Here is a 21,156-nt window from a genome sequence, read left to right as displayed (position 1 = left end):
TTGGGCCTTTCACTAATTGCCATAACGTGTCATGTACGGTTGAAATGCTGTTTATACTTTACTGTTACTAGAATATTTACAAATTAAAGAAAGAAAGATGTGTTTATAATTATTTTCAGTCTTATTCTAACGTCATATCACGCACTATACTGATCAACAGATAAGTCTTTGCCATCTTAAGCGTCATACACTGCTATATATATATATGTAGCCTTTCAAATTAGGCTGCATGTGCGTTGTAAGTCCAGCCAAATTAACGGGCTCTGATGTTGGCAAGTCGTCGTTCTCGTCAATCATATACATCCAAAACGCATAGGATGCGGTTAAAATATTATCTATATACTTATCTTATTGTAAACCTTATGAATCCCCTGGAAAAAATGGTGATATGTTATTTATTATAACACTAACATGTGCGCTGTAATAAATAAATAGATAAAGTGTACTTGTGTTTGTTCAAAGTTAAGCACAAAGCTACATAATGGACGATCTGTGCTCTGTCCATCACGGGTACCGAAACCCGGTTTCTAGCGTTGCAAGTCTACAACCATGCCTCTGTGTCACCGGGGGGGAGCAAATAGATAAAGAGATAAATATAGAAATGGAAAATACGTGGCTAACCAAGTAACTGTTTGAATATATTGGTAAAAGTGTGTGTTTAGAGAGTTGCAAAGGGAAAACATTTTAAGACATGTACTACGGTTTTGGAAAATATATTGTCTGAAATGCTTCCCTATCCGTTGAAATAGAATACTTCAATTCTGTTAGCATATTTTATGTGCCAAACCCTTTAATATGAAATATGCGTTAAGTCTATATGATGTGTAACATATGTATATCAACCTTATTAAAATATGATAAGTGTTAATGAGAGCTATTGATGTATGACCTGTGAATTAAATCAGATAAGTTATATATTGAAGGAAGAACCTCTTGTTTTCTTTGACTGTTACTAAGTGCTAAGGTTTCGGTTTTATTGTTACTTGTCAACGAGAAAACAGATTTGAAATTTTGTGAATTGTTTAACTTAATCGCTATGTTATGTATAAGTTTGAACCTAACCAACAGCGAGGAAGTTGGGAGAATAAAATAGATACTATTCACCTGTCAGCTCTGGAGTTACGTGAGAGAAAACGTGGCAAGTACTATTTACACGATATCCTTTAGCGGAGTTTCTCGCTCTAAAAAAGTTTTAAATCTTCTGTATGATGGACATTGCAAAAAAATATCCAATGTTTCTTCTAACATGGCATCTCTCTTTCTTACGCTGGTATATACTACACTCATATTGGTAAATCCACACTGAGAAAAAGGTTTTATATATATATATATATATATATATTGTTTTTACTGTTTTCTTATAGTAAAACCTTTTCAGTGAACTAGGTGTCCCAGTAGCTCAGTCGTAATTCTGAAGAATTATAACGTAATGAAAAACAGAAAAAAAAAAGCAAACGGATTTCGATACCCGTGGTGAACCTAACAGTAATAGTTTATTACATAGCTTTGTACTTAACAATGAAAACGAAATAAAAACAAACAATGAAGTTATTTCTTAATTCCTCTGTGTCACTTCTCTCATGTCAAAACTGAAGAAGGGTGTGTGTTTTCTTTTAGCAAAGCCACATCGAACAATCTGCTGAGCCCACAGAGGGGAATCGAACCTCTGATTTTAGCGTTGTAAATTCGTAGATTTACCGCTGTACCAGCGGAGGACAGTAGTTTAGATGTTCGACAACTAGGGCTGGATTAATAATCCAGTTACTTCTGAGAAGCTGCTGAAGAAGGACTACTCCTTATTTCTGAATATGCCCCTTGTTTGAATAAGGCTATACACGTCAGGTGCTGCCTTCCTTATGCAACGGAACTGCAATATACTACTTTATAAAAAAGTGTGTTAATGTATGTAAAGTATGTACGTATGTTAACAGACTAATTATAACGGACTTGTTTTCTGTTTATTAGAAAGTCAAATATATTATAAAATTATCTAGATATTAATTGCAAGTTAATTTAATAAACACATACAAAATATTATATTTTGTAGTCATCTTGGTTCTGAGGAAATGAGCGTAAATCCATGTTAAAGTTCTGTATTACTAGAAGTTTTTACTGAGCGATATAATTCCTACTATACACGTTAGAACTGTTAATAAAGAATTGTGTTATGCTAGAAGCTGTTATCCGTTTCCTTGTGTCTACAGTGCCTTCTAAAAGTGTTCACCTCGACCATTAATACCACATTTTGATGAAATACAAATAATGTAAATACTTTTTAATTAACTTGTTTTTATTCAAAACTCTAATGATCAAACTTAACATTGTTATGTGTGAAGAAGGTTGAATGTCAACAGAACTGCAAAAAAAGCTGTAAATTGAAATTCCTTATTCCGTAATTACCAGTCCCCTAAGTCAGTACTTGGTGGAAGTACCTTTGGCAGCAATTGCTGTTGTGAGTCTTTTTGAATAGGTCTCTACCAGCTTTGTACAATGGAATGGTGCATTGATTTTTCCATTTTTCTTGCAAAAATTGCTTCAATTCTGAGAAGTATATTGAAGATCGTTGGTAGACTACAATATTCAAGTTTTGCCATAAAGTTTCTATTGAAGCCAGGGTTTTGACTGGACCTTTTCAGGACATTCACTTTCTTCTGTTGAAAACACTCCAATGTGACTTTGACTTATATATGTAAAAACGGCTCGTTTGGGTTGAGAAAATTTTTTACGTAGAGGAGTGAACAACGTTTCGACCTTCTTCGGTCATCCTCAGGTTCACAAAGAAAGATAGAGGTAACTGACCGGAAGCTGACCACATATTGGCGTTTTTTTATGTTGTGTTTATTTGACTTGCAGTGTTCGAAAACGTGTGAAGGTGACTTTTTATGTTCTTTGAATCTGGTTTCCATTTTTCTACTTGTTTCTCCAATATAGAAGTTGTGGCAGTTATCACATTGTATTTTATAAATAATGTTGGTGTGGTGTTTGTCAGTGTAGTTTTTACATAGTATAAACCTCAGTTTTATGTCTGGTTTTTGAATAAATTTGGTATTAACTGGAATGTCATATTTTGTTACTAGTTTTTGCCAAATGATGGTTATTTTTCTGCTGATGTCGGGAATATATGGTATGCACCAGTATATGGTTTCGTGATTTTTTATTCGTGAGATATATTTACTTTTGTTGGTTGATTTTGCTTTTTGTCTAGGTGTGTGCGTATAATGTTTTCTACGGTTTGTGGAGGAAACGTTGTTCACTCCTCTACGTAAAAAAATTTTTCAACCCAAACGAGCCGTTTTTACATATATATTTCTCTACAAGTGGGTTTTCTCGACATCACTGATTGACTTTGACCTTGTGCCTCAAGTCATTGTTCTGCTGAAATTGAATTTTCGATCCAGTTTCACATTCTTGGCTGATTCAAGCAGATGCTCCTCCAGGATCCTCTTTGAGACATCCATCTTCCGCTCAATCCTCACAAACTTCCCTTGTGATGAGAAGCGTGTCTTTATCATAATGCTATGCTTGACAGTCAGGATAGTGTTGACTGGGTGATGTGCTGTGTTGGGTTTGCACCAGACATAATGCTTTAAATGTAAAACAAAAATCTCAGTTTTTGTCTGACCAAAAACCTTCTGTCACATATCTGCAATATCATTTACATGCTTTGTCCCATACTCTGTACGAAATTTATGATGACTATTTTTAAGCTATGGCTTCTTTATTGCTATTCGTCCCTACAGGCCAGCTTTGTGTAAGGACCGGGATATTGTCGATGTGTAATCCCATCTCAGACATGGAACTTTGCAAATCATTCAAAGTCACTGTTGGCTTTACAGTAGCAACCATAATCAGTTTCCTACTTACCTGCCTGCTTAGTAGTAGTGGAAGGACAGCTTCATCGGGTAGTGTCTGGATGGTATGAAGCATATTTCACTTCTTAATGATGGACTTTACCATACTCAAAGGGATAATCAGCGACTTTTCTTGTAACCTTTTTCTGTTCTGTAACCACTTTATCTGTGACTTGTTCGAAAAGCTCCTTCGTATTTGGTTTGTTGTGTCATTAACTGTGAAATTAAGTTGAACAACTTTGATTACACACGGTCAGAGACCATTACACAAATTTTGTAACCTTTCGAACTAATATTTTGCACATAAACTGATTTAAGGTTGCCGTAGCAAAAAAGTTGAATGCTTATGCAATTGAGAATATTCTAATTTTCTTTGAAAATTTAACTTACTTACGTAATATCAAAGTCTTTTTCAGCTTTCACAGTTTGGAGAAGATTTGCAGATTCTAAATATGAAATCCTATTTGAAAGTTTCATGATTGTAAGCTCAAACGGCAACAAAATGTGGAAACTTTGCAGGGGTGAATACTTTTGTAAGACACAGTACTTTTCTATTGTTGACCACTATTCCAACTTGAGAACGTAACCCACACTATTGATCACTATTTTAACTTGATGATATAACCTACATTTTTGACTTCCATTAGAATAAAATAGAGGAGGTTTAAAGTTTGTGAAACATTGCTAAAGTACAGTTCTGGATGTCTTGTATATTTGATGATAGTATAACACATCTAAATTAATAAAACACGCTTAAATAAATTGGGACTATACCTTTGATGACTACATAAACTAATCAGCAAGTTAAAACTAAACTATGAATTTTTTTCAATTTTCATCTAATTGTTTCTTAATAAAAACACACCTAAGGCTAGTTATTTTTAGTCAAGCTTTAAATATGCTCTTCCCCTTTTCATTTTACTTTCAAATGTGCAGCAAAATCACTAACTCGGATTATCTAGTTGTCACATTCCTACGTTCTTCGACTGCTTCATTAAAGCCTAAAAGTATTAAAACTTAAAATTCTTCAAACTGAAAAAGCTTGGTGCCGCTATGAATTGCAGACGGATTTCGCTGAAAAAATAACAACATGAAGTAGGAGTTGTTACTCATGTTTGGATTTTTTCCACAACAGGTTAAATGGAGAATGCAGAAAAACTTAGATAAACCTTTACATTATACTCGCCTCTTTGACAGGTAGTTTTTTATAATTTTTTCCACTTTACTGATGTGTTTTGCCATTTTGAAAATAAACATCCAGAGGAAAACATATTTTACATAAAATCAGTTTAGCCTGCAATTCCACTAAAATGGTGCAAATGAAACTGCAAAACGATAAATTTGATAACAACTAGTTCAACGCTAGTGAAGCAGTAGGAGACCAGTAGGGTGTAACAACTGGAATAATATTCGAGTTACAAAACCGTTAGACTACAAATCAATTGTATTAAAGCTCGAGAGGATATGGCAGAAACAGTTAAAACATGCCTCTTATATTCGTTCAAAATTTTACAATTTGAAAGTTTCGTTTTCTTGCTTTCACTGAAGTAAAATCACAAAGCGTTGCTTAAATCCAGCATTTGTGTGATTTTACGCACGATCGAACTTGCTACTAGTTCAACCAGATTTTTGTCATGGTTGGTCTGATCTTAGGCACGTTTTAATTAATTTACGTTTGGATACTTTCTTTCTCCAATCGCAACAGTAATAGGCAAGATCAGCATAATTCTTAGTGTGACGAAAATGTTGGGAAACGATGGTAGTAAACTCTTTTTGCACATTCGAATATTCCAATATACTTCTCAGTGTCATTGCAGTCACTTCCTCAAGGCTTGCTGTTGTTAAACACAAGGCTACACGGTGGGTTACCTGAAACGGTCTTTGTTAACCTGTAGATGACCTAAGAAAGTTTTCAATTCAATTACTTATTGAGCAATCATCAGTTGCCTTGTCACCTGATAAGCTGACTTGGGAATCAAAAACATGTTTCATAAAGAACCGTGATTTATTTTGGGGAAGTTAGCAAGGAGTGCAAAAAAGTGAGAAACGATCTGTGTCTTTTCCGTTGCTGAGACTTCTTTTGTACATTTACATTGGCTGTGTCGACAGTCTGAGTTGAAGATTTACTGTAGATCAAGAACTGATTCATCACATTTGGTGTACGAAAGATTATCTTTCACTAAAGGTTATACTGTTCTTGCCGAAATTTTCTGATGATTTCTGTTATTTATTCTGCAAACTTCCTTATTTTCTGTTCCCCGGTGAATCAGTGGTAGATTTACGGACTTATAACGCTAGATTCTAGAGACTGATTTCAACCAGTAGGCAGAGCGTGAATATTCCATTGTTTAGCTTTGCGTTAAAAGAGTAACAAAAACTATGGTGTGCAAAAATACCTTTTCAAAACTTAATCAATTCTTTGGCAAATACGTAATTACCACCATCGATCGAGGGTGATATCATACTGGTTGACAAGGCTGATTACCATGCTGTAAGTCTTGCCATACTCCAAGACTATACTTACAAATTTGAAATTTATGAAGTTGACACCGCGACTAACTTTGTTTCAGAAAATTACCATTTTCTACCATTTTCTCTGTGAAGATGTTGTCTTCAGAAACGTTAACAACGCTGGAGAGCACAAACAGCAGAAATTCTGTCAAACTGCATGTCACTCAAAAGTTAACTGGGAGACTTACTGAGTACGACCTCTCAAAGATGAGTTTAGAGCTTGATATATCTTAATAGATAAGGTTTCCGTACTTTGAAACTGTTAGTTCATGGTTCACTTCCCTTTTTCATAAAAATTGTAATCTGTACTTTGGTAACAGTCATATTCCAACACTTGTTCGATCAGACAAGAATTGAAAATGGATGTTGTTCACTAGCTTCCCCTAGTGACACAGTGGTATGTATGCGGATTAATAACGCTTGAATCCGGGTTATGATACCCATGGTGATCGGAGCACAGACAGCCCATTGTGTTGCTTTGTGCTTCACTTCAAAACAATAAGCAATAAACTGTTGACTTGTCTATGAGTTCAAACTTGAGACAGCTGTACGAAGATAACCCTTGGTTATCTTCACAACTCTCAAACAACCAAGTGACGAGTTTAAGTGAAAAGTAGCTAGGCATACTTTGAATTATATCGAAGAGTACCACCACTTCAATACAACAGTTGATTGTGTTAAGCAACACGAAATTCAGAGAATGGAAACTGTGTGACACGAAGAAAGTCCTAACATTAACCTGTTACTTCTGTTTTGTTTGTTTTTTCTTGTGACCATTATTCTTGTTTTTCGGTCTGGCTCTAAAATAATTTAGGTTATACACACTGATGCTAATTGTATCTATCAGAGATAAACACCTGAGGAAACAATTGTTGATATTGGCCTCACCATCTTCTTTTACAAAAGACATAGTACGGGTGAAAATCGAAAGATCATTTTTATCTGTTCTGTGTGATTGAAATAATATTTATTCTTCAGTCAAGCACAATCGAAAAACACATGGCATTTTTACCAGCAGTCAACACGTAGCCGGGTCCAGTATGGCCAGGTGAGTTAAGGCGTTCGACTCGTAATCTGAGGGGCGCGGGTTCGAATCCCCGTCGCACCAAACGTGCTCGCCTTTTCAGCTGTAGGGGCGTTATAAAGTGACGGTCAATCACACTATTCATTAGTAAAAGAGTAGCCCGAGAGTTGGCGATGACTAGTTGCCTTCCCTCTAGTCTTACACTGCTAAATTAGGGATGACTAGCGCAGATAGACCTCGTGTAGCTTTGTGCGAAATTCAAAAACAAACAATCAAAACGCAGTCTGGATCTTGTTGTATAGTTTTAGAGACAGCTTGATCTGTGTGTCATCTTCAAGTTTTACTTGATCTTTCTTCTGAAGTTTTTTTTACGACAGAATAAAAAAAAGCCAGATATTCAACTAATTTGAAGAAATTTCTATTTCTAAGTACGACGGTCTTTTCATAACTTACACCAGAAGCAATGTTATGAGTTCATGAACTCTTATCAAAACAGAAAGACTTTCAAGTACAGCTTAGCAATGTTCTGCTTCTTGTATATTTAAGAATTTTCATACCAATTGTTTGGTATACTTTCGGTAAAGATCCTAATTCGTTTTACTTCTGAAATTCCTTCAGATGACCTTTTGATGTTTTGCATGTCGATGTAAAAATACTAAAAGTTTTCCCCAACTCTTTATTCTTTTAAAGTATATTGAAAAATTTAATTTGCCGAAAATATTGCATCAAAAACAAAATCCTGGATGACGGATAGCTGAATATTGAACCCACTGTATTAACGAGATCACCCAAATCCAATACATGCGGAATTTTGCTTTCTCCGCGCTTTTCCTTTTCAGATCTGTCTCTATCACATACAACTGAAGTTTCTTCAATTTCTGAGACAGAGCAACAAGAGGTTGTATGAATAATTTTAGCAGCAGTAGATTTTCAACTCCGCCTAATGGTATTTCTCCACTTTCTTTTCGTGTGTCGTGTTGAAAGAAACTTACGTAAACACAATTTTGTTTTCCAAATGTTCTTCATTTCCTTTGATGAAAATGGACACCAGAAGTACCGTTTAACCACTTTTCAAATAGTGGCTTGAGTGCTACTTTTTCCCTGTATTGCACTTTTACAAATTTGTAAAAATAATTTGTTAAGAATATTCTTATTTTACACGTTTCCTGAAGAAGACTTATAGCCTGTCAAGCTCATGCTTCGTTTAGGTACCACAGTGACCCAATTTCTCGAATATTTGAAAAACTGAATTTCACATTTTTGGAATACTTTTTTGCTGTACACTTCCTGAAAATATAAATTCCCCATTGGCTCAGCAGTAAGTCTGAAGGCTTATACCGCTAAAATTCGGTTTTTATTACATGTAGTGGACACAGCAAATGTAGCCCATTGTAAGGCTTTACGTTTAACAGTAAATATACAAAATCTTGAGAGAAAAAATTAACTGAAAAAATAACAAAAATTTCTACTGTCTAAAGAGGGAACTTAACGCTATATCCTACTGACTATTTTCAGCTGGTGATGGTAGGGAATAAGAAAATAATATGATATTGTAAAAATACAGAGACCTTGGGAAATACACTCATCAACACAATTATTTTTATTTTGCAGCCCTCAGGTTGTTTCATACTTTTTCCATAGGGTATCTCCAGGATTGACAATTCAGTTTGATAGAAACTATTGGCATGTTAATTTAAAAAGAAAATTACTGTTTTCACTAATGCGAAATAAGCATATATAAAATTGTTTTCGTGTTTTTTGTTGTTACAACTATCTTTTGAAATCAAATCATTAACATCCATATGTAAAGTTGATATGTAAATACCAGCTCATGATATTTTGAAAGGCATACAATAATTGTATTTCTACCTTGTTTACAGGTTTTCATCGAAATCAACAGCAGCCATAACATCTGGAAACTTTATATCTAAAAAGTATTTTACAAAATTCATCACAAACTAAAAATTATCACTGTACAAAAAGTTAAAATGATACAACTAAACTCTTTTGTTTATACTCAAGTCTTGCACGCCCGGCATAGACAGGTGTGTTAAGACGTTCGACTTGTTATCTGAGGGTTGCGGGTTCGATTCCCCGTCGCACCAAACACCCTCGTCCTTTCAGTCGTGGGTGCGTTATAAAGTTACGATCAATCCCACTATTCGTTGGTAAAAAAGTAGTCCAAGAGTTGGCGGTGGGTGATGATGACTAGCTGTCTTTCCTCTAGTCTTACACTAGTATATTAGGGACAGCTAGCGTAAATAGTCCGCGTGTAGCGTTGCACGAATTTCAAAACAAACCAAACCAGGTTTTGTGTGGCCTGGTGGTTTGGCGTTCAACCCCCAATCTGTAGGTTGCGAGATCAAAACTTTTCATCGAATGTATATATATATACTAACTTAGATGTTGTGGAGTTATAATGCAATGGTATATCTCACTATTCGTTGGAGCCCCTCGCTAGTACAGCGATATGTCTACGGATTTACAACGCTAAAATCAGGGGTTCGATTCCCTTCGGTGGGCTCAGCAGATAGCCCGATGTGGCTTTGCTATGAGAAAATACACATACTCTATTCGTTGGTAAAGAGTATCCAAAGTGATGTTTACTAACTGCCTTCCGTCTAGTCTATCACTTCAAAATCTGGACCAGCTAGTGCCAATAGCTCTCGAACATCTTTGTGGGGAATCCAACAAAAACATATCTTCATATAATAAATGAAGTATGTTAGCATATTAATGTGTTAAATAAATATTTAGTTTCTGATTCCTTGGGTAAGGTGAAGAACAAATTCTCTTTATGAGTTGTCATTTCAACAGTTACACGTAATTCTATAATAGTTGAATTCATATTATAATGTTGCATCTAAAAGATATATATGAAACAGGTTTAAATTGAAAAATATATTAATTTCATTTTTTCTTGAATCAGGTGTGAAACTAGACCTGGTCCTGAATATTTACTACGAAAATACCACTTCTTTGTTAATGGTACGTTTCTGTTAGAGCAGTTTTACTATCTTGACGACTCCTGCACATTACCAGCTTTTTTCATATCCGCAATAGGACGCATTACATTTACACAACCATCATGGATTGTTCCAGGAGGAATGGAAGCAGAATATCTTGTTAAACATGTATTTCTAGTGCCGTACAGTAATGACATGGCACATAACCTTCAACACAGAATCAGTAGATCCTGTCCAGGTTTTGTGAGGAAGCCTTTGAGATCATACAAGAAATATCAAGTGTATAGCTACAGCGAGGGCGTTCACCACAGGAAAGGAAATGATGTCACAGAAGTTGTTGAAGATGTAAACTGCTTATCGTCTTTGTATATTACTTTCAATGAGCTGCAACTTATGCGTGTGGAACACAGACGATCCTTTCATCATCGACACCGACCAAGAAATATGCGTATTGAACTCTTTCTAGGGGACATCCACACCCAATACCACAAGAGGGAGCAGTATCGCCCTACTAGCTACCAACCACCTCTTCTGAAAAATAAGGTGAGAATGGTGTTTCTATAATATATTTGGTATAAATATTCAAGGTGTTGAGTTCAAAAATGAATGTATATGATTATCCAGTATTGAAAAAATTTCTATAGGGTTAGAAAATTAAATAATTTTGTTATATCAAGTATGAAGTGCAACCACCTATTTCAACTGGAATACGAAAAAAAAACACCTTTACAAGGAAAGTTAGTTTCTTTTAAGTTAAGCACAAAGCCATACAATGGGATATCAGTGCTCTGCCCACCACAGGTATTGAAACCTAGTTTCTAACGTTGTATACAAGGAAAGTACATTATAGATGTAAGTTTGTTCGTTTGTAAGTAAGCACAAAGCTGTACAAGGAGATATCTGTGCTCTACCCACCATGGGTATCGAAACACAGTTTCTAACAGTGTGAGTCCGCAGACATGCCGTTGTAAGACTGGAAGACAAACATAGAGCTATACTAAAGTATTACAGCTAAGCTTCATTAGTCCAAAGGATGTTGTGTCTTACTTTTACTATAGAAATAGTTTTGCTTTATTGCACATTTAAAAAATAAATACTTGAAGAAGATTGTCTGTCGCTAAATGAAAGCTTTAAATTAGACGTTTTCTAATTAGTTTATTCTTATTAAAAGTGATGATACTTTTCTAATACTGGCAGTCGTTTTAAATAATAACAAAAATAATGAGTTTTATTACTTTAAACACTCTTAAAATATGTTTTGTTATCGTGCAGCGTTTCGATCACAATCCTGTTTCAAACATAAAATATTTGTAAACAGAAAATGTTATTTTTTATTCGTGTTTTTAATATGTTTTACAGAATATTATTGACACTAAAAATAGGTTATGAAATACTGTTAAATCACGACTTGCTTTACACCTAACTCGCAACAAGGATTTGTTTTCGCGCAGCAAAGTTATCGTTGGAAAATTCTGCTGAAGAATGGAAACTGAGAGCGGGAAGGATTTCATCTACTGTGTTTATAGTGCATAATTTAACCAGGGAAAATTATCGTGCATGTAACTGCTTAACGTCATTTCATTGATTAATAAGTTTGTTAGTTGTCCTAAGTAGGGTGAAAGTATCGTCGAAGTCAGTCCTATCTCAACAGTTTGTTTGTTTGAATTTCCTGCAGAGCTACACGATAGCTATATACGCTATCTGTCCTTAATTTAGCAGTGTAAAACTAGAAGGAAGGCAGTTAGACATCACCACCCATCACCAACTCTTGGACCACTCTTTTATCAACAAATAGTGGGATTGATCGAACGTTATAACGCCCCAATGGCTGAAAGGGGGAGCATGTTTGGTGTTACTGGAATTCGAGCCCGTGACCCTTAGATAATGCTATCTCAACAGATGAGACACAAAGTTTAATAATGTATATGATAGGAAACTGGGATACTCCCCTTAAACCCGAAAAAAATTATAATCTGACATTTATTTAGTTTATCACGCATGTTAGATATTTTAGGAAGTTTGGTATCTTAACAAAAATAAAAAACTACACCATTTCATAACACCATACATTTGAATATAACATGGAAAGAAAACAGTTAAATAACGTTATTTGGAAGGTTCTTGATAAGTTACCTCAAAATTACTTGTTGAAAGGTAATGTGTGATGGGCTAACTGATATGTAATTATTATTCAGTAACTTGAGCCCCTCAGTAGGTCAGCGATAAATTTATTGGCTTACAATACTAAAGTTCAGAACTCAGTTGCCCTTGATGGACAGAGCGCAGATAGTCTGTTGTGTAGCTCCGCGCGAAACCAAATAATAAATTATATTAACAAGAATTCTCGCCAGGAATACTGTGATATCACATTCTCAGATACAAACCAGCGTGTGTGAGCTTGTTATAACTATCTAGGTCAAACTTGCTATTTCTGTTGTAACGTATAATCTGGATTCGAGAAATTAAAAGTATTTTGAATGTGTGTAATTCAATGATAGTGTCCCGGTTCTCTTGAGTTTCTATCTTATAGTTATTAGTTTGTCCCGAGTATAGCGGTAAGTATATAGATAGTTTCACCAAATGTTTCGTCTAAGCGTACTTAGGAAACGAAATCCATGGATTAAATGTTTTTTTTCAATCGTGACAACTCATCTACAGAAAGACAATGATTTTGTCGTTCTCTGAGAAATTTTGCAGGAATGTCATGCCATCGTTTTGCTTTGATGTGCTCGTGAAATGATTTCATATCTCAGATAAAAAGATTAAGAACATACCGGAAGTTCTTAATCAAATTGTGAGACTTATTCAGATTCCATCAAAGACGTCCAGTGATCAGCTTTCACTGTTGTGAAGCTGAGATTCTGTGGATCGCATCCTAACTACTATAAAAAATAAACGTTATGCCTCACACTACAGAGTCGTAGGTGCGTTATAATGGTGATGATCACATCCCACTATTCGATCTGATAAGAGATGGTGGTGGGTGCTGTTGACTAGTCTCCTTCATTCTAATCTATCCCTTCATATTTAGGGACAGCTTTGCGCGAAGACACACAAAACCTTCTAAGAAAATGTGGGTCTCTACTATCTTTAACATAGGAAAATAAATTACTTCAACAAACCTTGTTCTTGATATATTTTAAAGTATAATTTCATGTTTCATCCTACCAAGTCTTGTAAAACACGAGCAATGCTCAATTATGCCTACTGTAATTGTCAAGGAATTATGTGTACATGTAGCTTATGCCAAACATCTGTTTATTAGCCAACTTGGATGGAAAGGAATAACACGATTACGCCGATAATGGCCTCTTTCAACCACTACAATTATCAGCAAGAAATGCAACCAATTCACCATTTTCAACTGAAATGAATCATTTGAATAAAAATATGAGACATGCTACATAGAAAACTTTTGTTGATGAGTGTAAATTATACATATTTACTACCTAAAGCCAACGTTTAAGAATAGAAATACTTGAAAATAACGTACCGAATTTACGGTACGCAGACATATATGATTGTTATTCAACTAAAGCTGACATCAGTTTATCCTTGGTAGATATATAAAATAATAGATGTCAACGAATATTTTAAAGTTGGTTTCGTCAAGGAAACCATTATATATTTGAAACCTGGATTAAAAAATAAGAATACTTTGTATGTTTACTAGTCACAATAAAGCTACACAATAAGCTATCTATGCTGTGTTCACCACAGGCATTAAAACCGGTTCCTAGCGTATAAGTCTACAGACTTACTACTGCAGTCCTAGAGGGGTTAAATAAGTGTAAGTACAACCAAGTCAAATCTCACAATGCTTATTTAGATTTTTCACTAAACTATGTGTTAGTCTATAAGTAATGCTGTTAATACTACAACTAGTGTATATTCTACCACAGTTTCTCCCTCCCAGCGGCATAGTGGAATGTCTAAGGGCTTACAACGCTATAAACCGAGTTTTGATACCCGTGGTGGGCAGAGCACATATAGCCTATTGTGTAGCTTTGTGCTTAATTTCAAACAAGTTTGTGTGTGTGTTTTCGTATAGTAAAGCCATATCGTATTATCTGTTTTGTCCACCGAGAAGAATCCTATAATCTAACCTTAGCGTTGTAAATCTGTAGACCTACCACAAACAAACCACCAGCGCGTTAGTTTCTAAGCAGTATGCTGTAATATATTTACTACTCAATGTATTAGTTAAATATTTACGATTATATGCTACCGGTATTTGTTACTGCTATAATCATGAGACAGCCAAACTTTTTACCGTGTGCAACTTTGATACAACTTCCATGAAGTAGTCACACCATGAATTCAATAAGAACATTTTCTTTGGGTGTAATAACCTCTTCAAAGTAGAGAAAATGATGAATATTATATTCGCAATCGAAAAAATGAAAATATTTATTCTGCCCGTTTGTGATAAGCAACATGATGTTTTTACAAAACTGTTTACTTTCATATTATACTATTTCCATGGAAACTTCTGAATATTGTTACGTAAAAGTTCGGTAATTTTGAAACAGAATACATAAAAACTACGTAACTTGATCTTTACCATTTTGTATCCTTTATTTCAGAATTTGATCACTTCTGAGGAAGTGCATTATGTGTATTCAAATACTTAAATTAATGAACTTAAAATGTATGCATAACAACAGTTGTTTTAAAGAGGAAATCCGAGTTCCATATTCGTGATAAATTGTAACTTATTATAATGTTTCAAGAGGTAAACTTATAGTATATTAGATACCGCAATTTAAGAATTTAAAATACATTCTATTAGTTTGAGATGCTTCAGAAAGAAAATATTTTATTATTTCTATTTATTGGTTTGATTATAACATGGATAATTAAAGATACAATGTATATAATAAAATAAGTATCCCATTTACAAAGAAAACATCCATAATGATGAATAAACATTAATATGTTTTCAAGTAATTTCGAAATATACTTGCGATCCGTTTGTTGGGCCAAACTGGGTCAATTGAGATTCCATATGTTCTTTAAAACAAAGGTTCACATAATTCATCAATGTTGTAGCAGGTAACCACATGTTTTGTTCTTGTTGGGTTTTGTTTTTTTCTCTCAGGAAACACTTCATGAACATCAGCATACTTCCCATATGTTGATTTGGTAATTCCATCCAATATGGCACTGCATTCAGAAGTACGTGAAATCACACATGTAAAGTCTATAAAGACGATGTAAAGATTGTTTGTTTGTTTTGAATTTCGCTCAAAGCTACACGAGGGCTATCTGCGCTAGCCGTCCCTAATTTAGTAGTGTAAGACTAGAGGGAAGATAGCTAGTCATCATCACCCACTGCCAGTTCTTGGGTTACTCTTTTACCAACGAATAGTGGGATTGACCATCACATTATAACGCCCCCACGGCTGAAAGGGTGAGCATATTTGGTGTAACGGTAATTCGATTCCGGGACTCTCAGATTACGAGTCGAGTGCCTTAACCATTTGGCCATGCCGGGCCTACGATGTAAAAGAAATCGAACGATATAAACATACCATAAAAATTCTGAAAAACATGAATCATGTACTCCATCTAAAAGTATTTATAAGTTTCTAATATTTCTGTGAGTTGTAATTTTCTTACCATAACTCAAATATTGTCACTTTAGGTACGTGCTTTCAGAATTGATTATGCATATATACAGTCATGTGAAAAAGTTAGGACACCCTATGAAAGCCTGTGTATTTTTGTAACATTTTTGGATATATAGATATTTAATCTCAATTTCAACAATACTAAGAGATTATAGGAATATAACTAAACAATTAAAAGTTAAGAAAAAACTTTTCAAGATCTTTTGTAAATGTAATTCTACAAAAATGCATATTCTAACTGAGAAAAAGTTAGGACACCCTACCCCCTAATAGCTAGTGTTACCCCCTTTGGCTGAAATAACTGCAGTGAGACGCTTCTTGTAGCCATCTACCAGTCTCTTCTCAATGCAGAACTCTGTCAACTGTGAGATGTTTGAGGTGTTTCTTGCATGTACAGCCCGTTTCAAGTTACCCCACAACATCTCAATAGGAATAAGATATGGGCTTTGACTCGGCCATTCCAGAACTCTCCATTTCTTAGTTTTCAGCCAGTCTTTGGTGGAATTACTGGTATATTTTGGGTCATTGTCGTGTTTCAGGGTCCAGTTCCGCTTCAGCTTTAATTTTCGTACAGATGGTCTCACATGATCCTCAAGCACCCTCTGATACACAGTAGAATTCATGGTGGGTTCTATGATTGTGGGCTATCCAGGCCTTGCTGCAGCAAAGCAGCCCCAAACCATGACACTTCCACCTACATGCTTCACAGTTGGTATGAGGTTCTTTTCCTGGGATGCTGTATTTGGTTTACGCCAAACATGTCCTCTGTTCTGGTGTGCAAATAATTCAATTTTGGACTCATCTGTCCAAAGAACATTATTCCAGAAGTCCTGGTCTTTGTCTACATTTTCTCTGGCAAGCTTCAGCCTGGCCTTGATGTTTCTCTTAGAGAGCAAAGGTTTCCTCCTTCCACACCTCCCATGCAAGTTAAACTTGTGCAATCTCTTTCTGATTGTAGAAGCATGCACTTTCACATCAACAGTAGCTAGAGCCTGCTACTGTAGGTCCCGTGATGACATGTTAGGGTGTTTGGAGACCTCCTTTAGCATATTGCGGTTTGCTCTGGGGTGAACTTGCACTAGGACGACCAGACCTGGGCATGTTTGCAGTTGTTTTGAAAGCCCTCCACTTGTTGACTATTTTCCGGACAGTGGAATGGCTGATTTCAAAATATTTTGGGATCTTTTTAAATCCCTTACCAGACTCATAAACTGCTACAATTTTCTTTCTGAAGGCCTCAGACAGCTCTTTTGCTCTCACCATGGTGCTCACTCTTACTTCAACTGTCAGGAGCACACCATACTAAATGTCTGATGTTTAAATAGGACAAGTCTGATTCAAAATACTGAGTAACGATCTTCTAATCATAAGCACCTGGTATGATACACCTGTGTGTGAGTTGAGCCATTTTAAGTGGGAATATATGTGAAGGTGTCCTAACTTTTTCCCCAGTTAGAATATGCATTTTTATAGAATTACATTTACAGAAGATCTTGAAAAGTCTTTTCTTCAGTTTTAATTGTTTAGTTATATTCCTATAATCTCTCAGTATTGTTAAAATTGAGATTAAATATCTATATATTCAAAAATATTACAAAAATACACAGGCTTCCATAGGGTGTCCTGACTTTTTCACATGACCGTACGTGTGTGTGTACGTACTTATATGCACGATACTTAAAATTAAAGCTTAACTAAAAATAATAACCAACTGATGATAACATGATGAAACATATTTTTTTGTTTTGTCGTAGATGATAAACTTTTTGACATCAACCCTCTTAAATATAACTAGCAATATACAGTATTTGTGCTGTATCAATTCATTCACATCTTTTGCTGACGGCAAAAAAAACATATGATACAAGTAGTACGCCTACACAGAACATGTTTCTTTATAATTGGTTGGTAGTTTTAAAAACATAGAAAATCACACATACAGTTGCATTCAATCGTCAGAAAACAGCACAAAATATGGGATTTAGTAAAGTAAAACTAAGTTCTAGCAGCTGAGTATTAATGATCAGATAATCTTAACTAGTGTTTCAGTCGCTTATGCAGGATATCTCTGTTGACTAGAATCCTATAGTAAGCTGGGCTCGATGATGTCTCGTATGGTTCTTCAAAGCATCATCAATCAGTTTTCTTCAGAAAAGAAAAAGAAATGACAGTCAGGTTCAGAGAAAATGCTGTGACGTAAACTGAGCCCCACTGACAGAAGAGTTAACAATATTTGACAATTCTCGATTTACTCGTGACCCTGAAAAACATGTTTTTCATAGCAAAATAATCATATGAAGAATCTGATGGGTCTGGTTCGCAGAAAAACTAAATAAATCAATAACTAAAGGATTCTACTGAACATGTTCATGTGCAGAAGTTCTTAAAAGAAATGTTAATGTTAGTTTAATAAGGTGAATTTGCACAGTTGCTAATCTATTGCCAAGCACTATTCTATCACCACATATTCCTCTCAAAGGATGAAGCTCTCAATGGCACAGCGGTATATCTGCGGACTCACACCGCTAAAAACCGGGTTTCGATATCCGTGGTGAGCAAAGCACAGCTAGTCCTTTGTGTAGCTTTGTACTTTATTTTAACTAAACAAATAAACAAAAAATGAAATATAAGTTTGTAAAACTAACAAACAGTTTACTGCTTAGAAAGTGTCAACAATCAAGTATATATTGCGTGGGTAATGCAATCTCAGAGAAAACTCCTCATATTATCGGTGAGTTTCTGAATACACTTGGAACAATTTAATGCCGTAAAATCAAAGATACACTGTGAGTTATTCGTGTTTTATATTTATTGTTTTATCTACGTTCTCATGAATTATGTTAATTATTGCCAGCTTAATAAAATTGGTGTTTTTATTTTTGCAAATGTATGTAACAATGGCAATGAAATTCAGAAGACTACAACTATAGAAACTTTGATTATTTCTATAAACACAGTATGATGTTTAAATTGTGATGCTTTAGTTTAAAATTCGTGTTAAAAGTACTGAGTTGTACTCAAGTGTGCGTATACAAGAGCTAATTGTGCATAACAATAAATTTGAATTGAAAGAACATGGTGAAAGCACCTAATTAACAGCATCTATCATTAACTTTTAAGCTACTCTTGGGATATGATAGTCACTTTTGTAACACACCTGCAGCCCAGATGTGCGAAACACTTTTTGTGACAAGGGGTCACAAACTTTGAACTCCTGTATTCACCGCCTGAGGTCGATTATTTATTTAGCCACGCCCGATTCTCATGTGCTGAGAAGCATCGCAGTCAGCAAATCTTAAGGAAACTAAATGAATAACAAAAACGTATAATAAATTTACTGAACAAACTTATCTTTGTGTTGTATTCACGGATAAGACTGAAACTAACAGCTAAGCCTATCTGCTAATGAATTATTTTGCTCGAACAAATGCAGATCTTTGTCACTCCACATACTCCATCAGATACTGCAGCATTTGAAAATGGATCATATATAAGTCTATAGGGTATTGTGCATCTTGCCTGAGCATCAGACAGTTATTTAGTTGTCCTATATGTCATTTTGTTTGGCGTGTGTTCATCCTAATAAGTTTCGTCAGAATTCATAAATTTCCAAAGCATACACTTACATAATAATAATCCTTAAAGCAAAACATCAAATGGAAATTATATTTTAAAGTGCGAATTTTCGCGACACCTGATATATTAAACAGTGATAAACTGAAGATAGCTGCTATCCATATTAATCCTTTTAAGTGCTCAAATTTCACGGTCCAGCCAAGTTATCAGTGATGAAGTGTCAACCAGCAGAACATGCAAGTTGTTAAAGTAATGAATCACAATCAGTGTATATTCACTGCTGTTATCAGCCTGTGAAAGAACGTCAGTTACATATAGGGTAATTGCATGCAGAACTAACCGTACAGATTACTCTCTTATGGTCATTTCATTTCGGAAGAACACCCAGCACACTGTCTACACTAACTCTCAACATCTCGACACGGATGTGGTCAGAAAAACCGTTTACACGTTGTATATAAAGCAGCCTGACTCTTCCAGTTGTAAAATCGTGCAAAGTCGAAAGCGTCTCCAAAGTAGTACACCACAACTACATAGTTTGTACCAGTAGTATAGCAAAACTATCCTGAACTCATAACTGCTCATATAAGTTTTTTCAAGGGTTCTATGCGTTCATAGTTTCATCAGTCTCTGAAGGTTGAATTTCACCTTACAGTATGGTAAGTAGTACCAAGCCTATATCTGTGTTCTTCATTTACTGCTCTTAACGTTTCTAATTAGCCAGTAGAAGTGACCACCTTGAAGCAGGATCATCATCATTTTGCCGTCACTATTGCTGTAACGATTTTTACAATTGCTCAGAGATCAGACTCTGGACAAACAGATAAGCTTTTCACTGTCTAGTTAAATAATCCTTTTTTAATACCATACCTTAAACATTGATGTGCACTGAAGTCGTAATTCAGCATTATTGTCATTTGGCAAATAATCATATCTTCCGAAGTTTTGAAGTTGATAAGCTATTTTAATGATGCTTGGTGTTTAGGTAGTAAAATTCGTACTATGGAGATAGTGGTACTAGTGTTGGACAAATATCACAACTGTAAGCAATTATTTATTTGTTGCAATAACTCCTACTAATTACTACTGTGGTTTTCTTCATATCTTACAAAAAATAGTAACATTACACTTCTCTTTTTCAGTCTCTTTATATTGCCTCCTCCAGGGGCACAGCGGTATGCTTGTGGACGTACAACACTAAAAACCGGGTTTCAATACCGGTGGTGGGTAGAGCACAAATACCCCATTGCGTAGCTTTGTGCTTAATTAGAACCAACAACAACAATCTTTACATTGAATGTTATAAAAAGCAACAACATACAATACTGAATATTATGGAAATTCTTGGCCCCACCTGTAGCAAATAATTGTGTTGTTTCTAAGTGTGTATTTTGGCACTATCAAGAATTTTTTAAAGTTTTGTTTTTTAATTTCGCGCAAAGCTACTCGAGGGCTATCTGCGTTAGCCGTCCCTAATTTAGCAGTGTAAGACTAGAGGAAAGGCAGCAAGTCATCACCACCCACCACCAACTCTTAGGCAACTCTTTTACCAACAAATAGTGGGATTGACCGTAACATTATATCACTCCTACAGC

The 21,156-nt window shown here is 35.2% G+C and overlaps 1 protein-coding gene across 1 annotated transcript in view; it reads left to right on the top strand.

The window, feature by feature from the left end:
- Window positions 1-21,156, top strand: part of LOC143248505 (protein APCDD1-like) — a 73,675-nt gene that overhangs the window by 38,296 nt on the left and 14,223 nt on the right. Inside the window, exon 3 of the mRNA XM_076496921.1 lies at window positions 10,316-10,895. Within this exon, the coding sequence (XP_076353036.1) occupies window positions 10,316-10,895 (580 nt within the window). The remainder of the gene's footprint in view (window positions 1-10,315; window positions 10,896-21,156) is intronic.

The sequence above is a fragment of the Tachypleus tridentatus genome, chromosome 1 (genome assembly GCF_004210375.1).
Source record: "Tachypleus tridentatus isolate NWPU-2018 chromosome 1, ASM421037v1, whole genome shotgun sequence".
Lineage (NCBI taxonomy): Eukaryota > Metazoa > Arthropoda > Merostomata > Xiphosura > Limulidae > Tachypleus > Tachypleus tridentatus.
The sequence above is the reverse complement of the archived record's forward strand: the minus strand, read 5'-3'. Positions and strand labels throughout refer to the sequence as shown.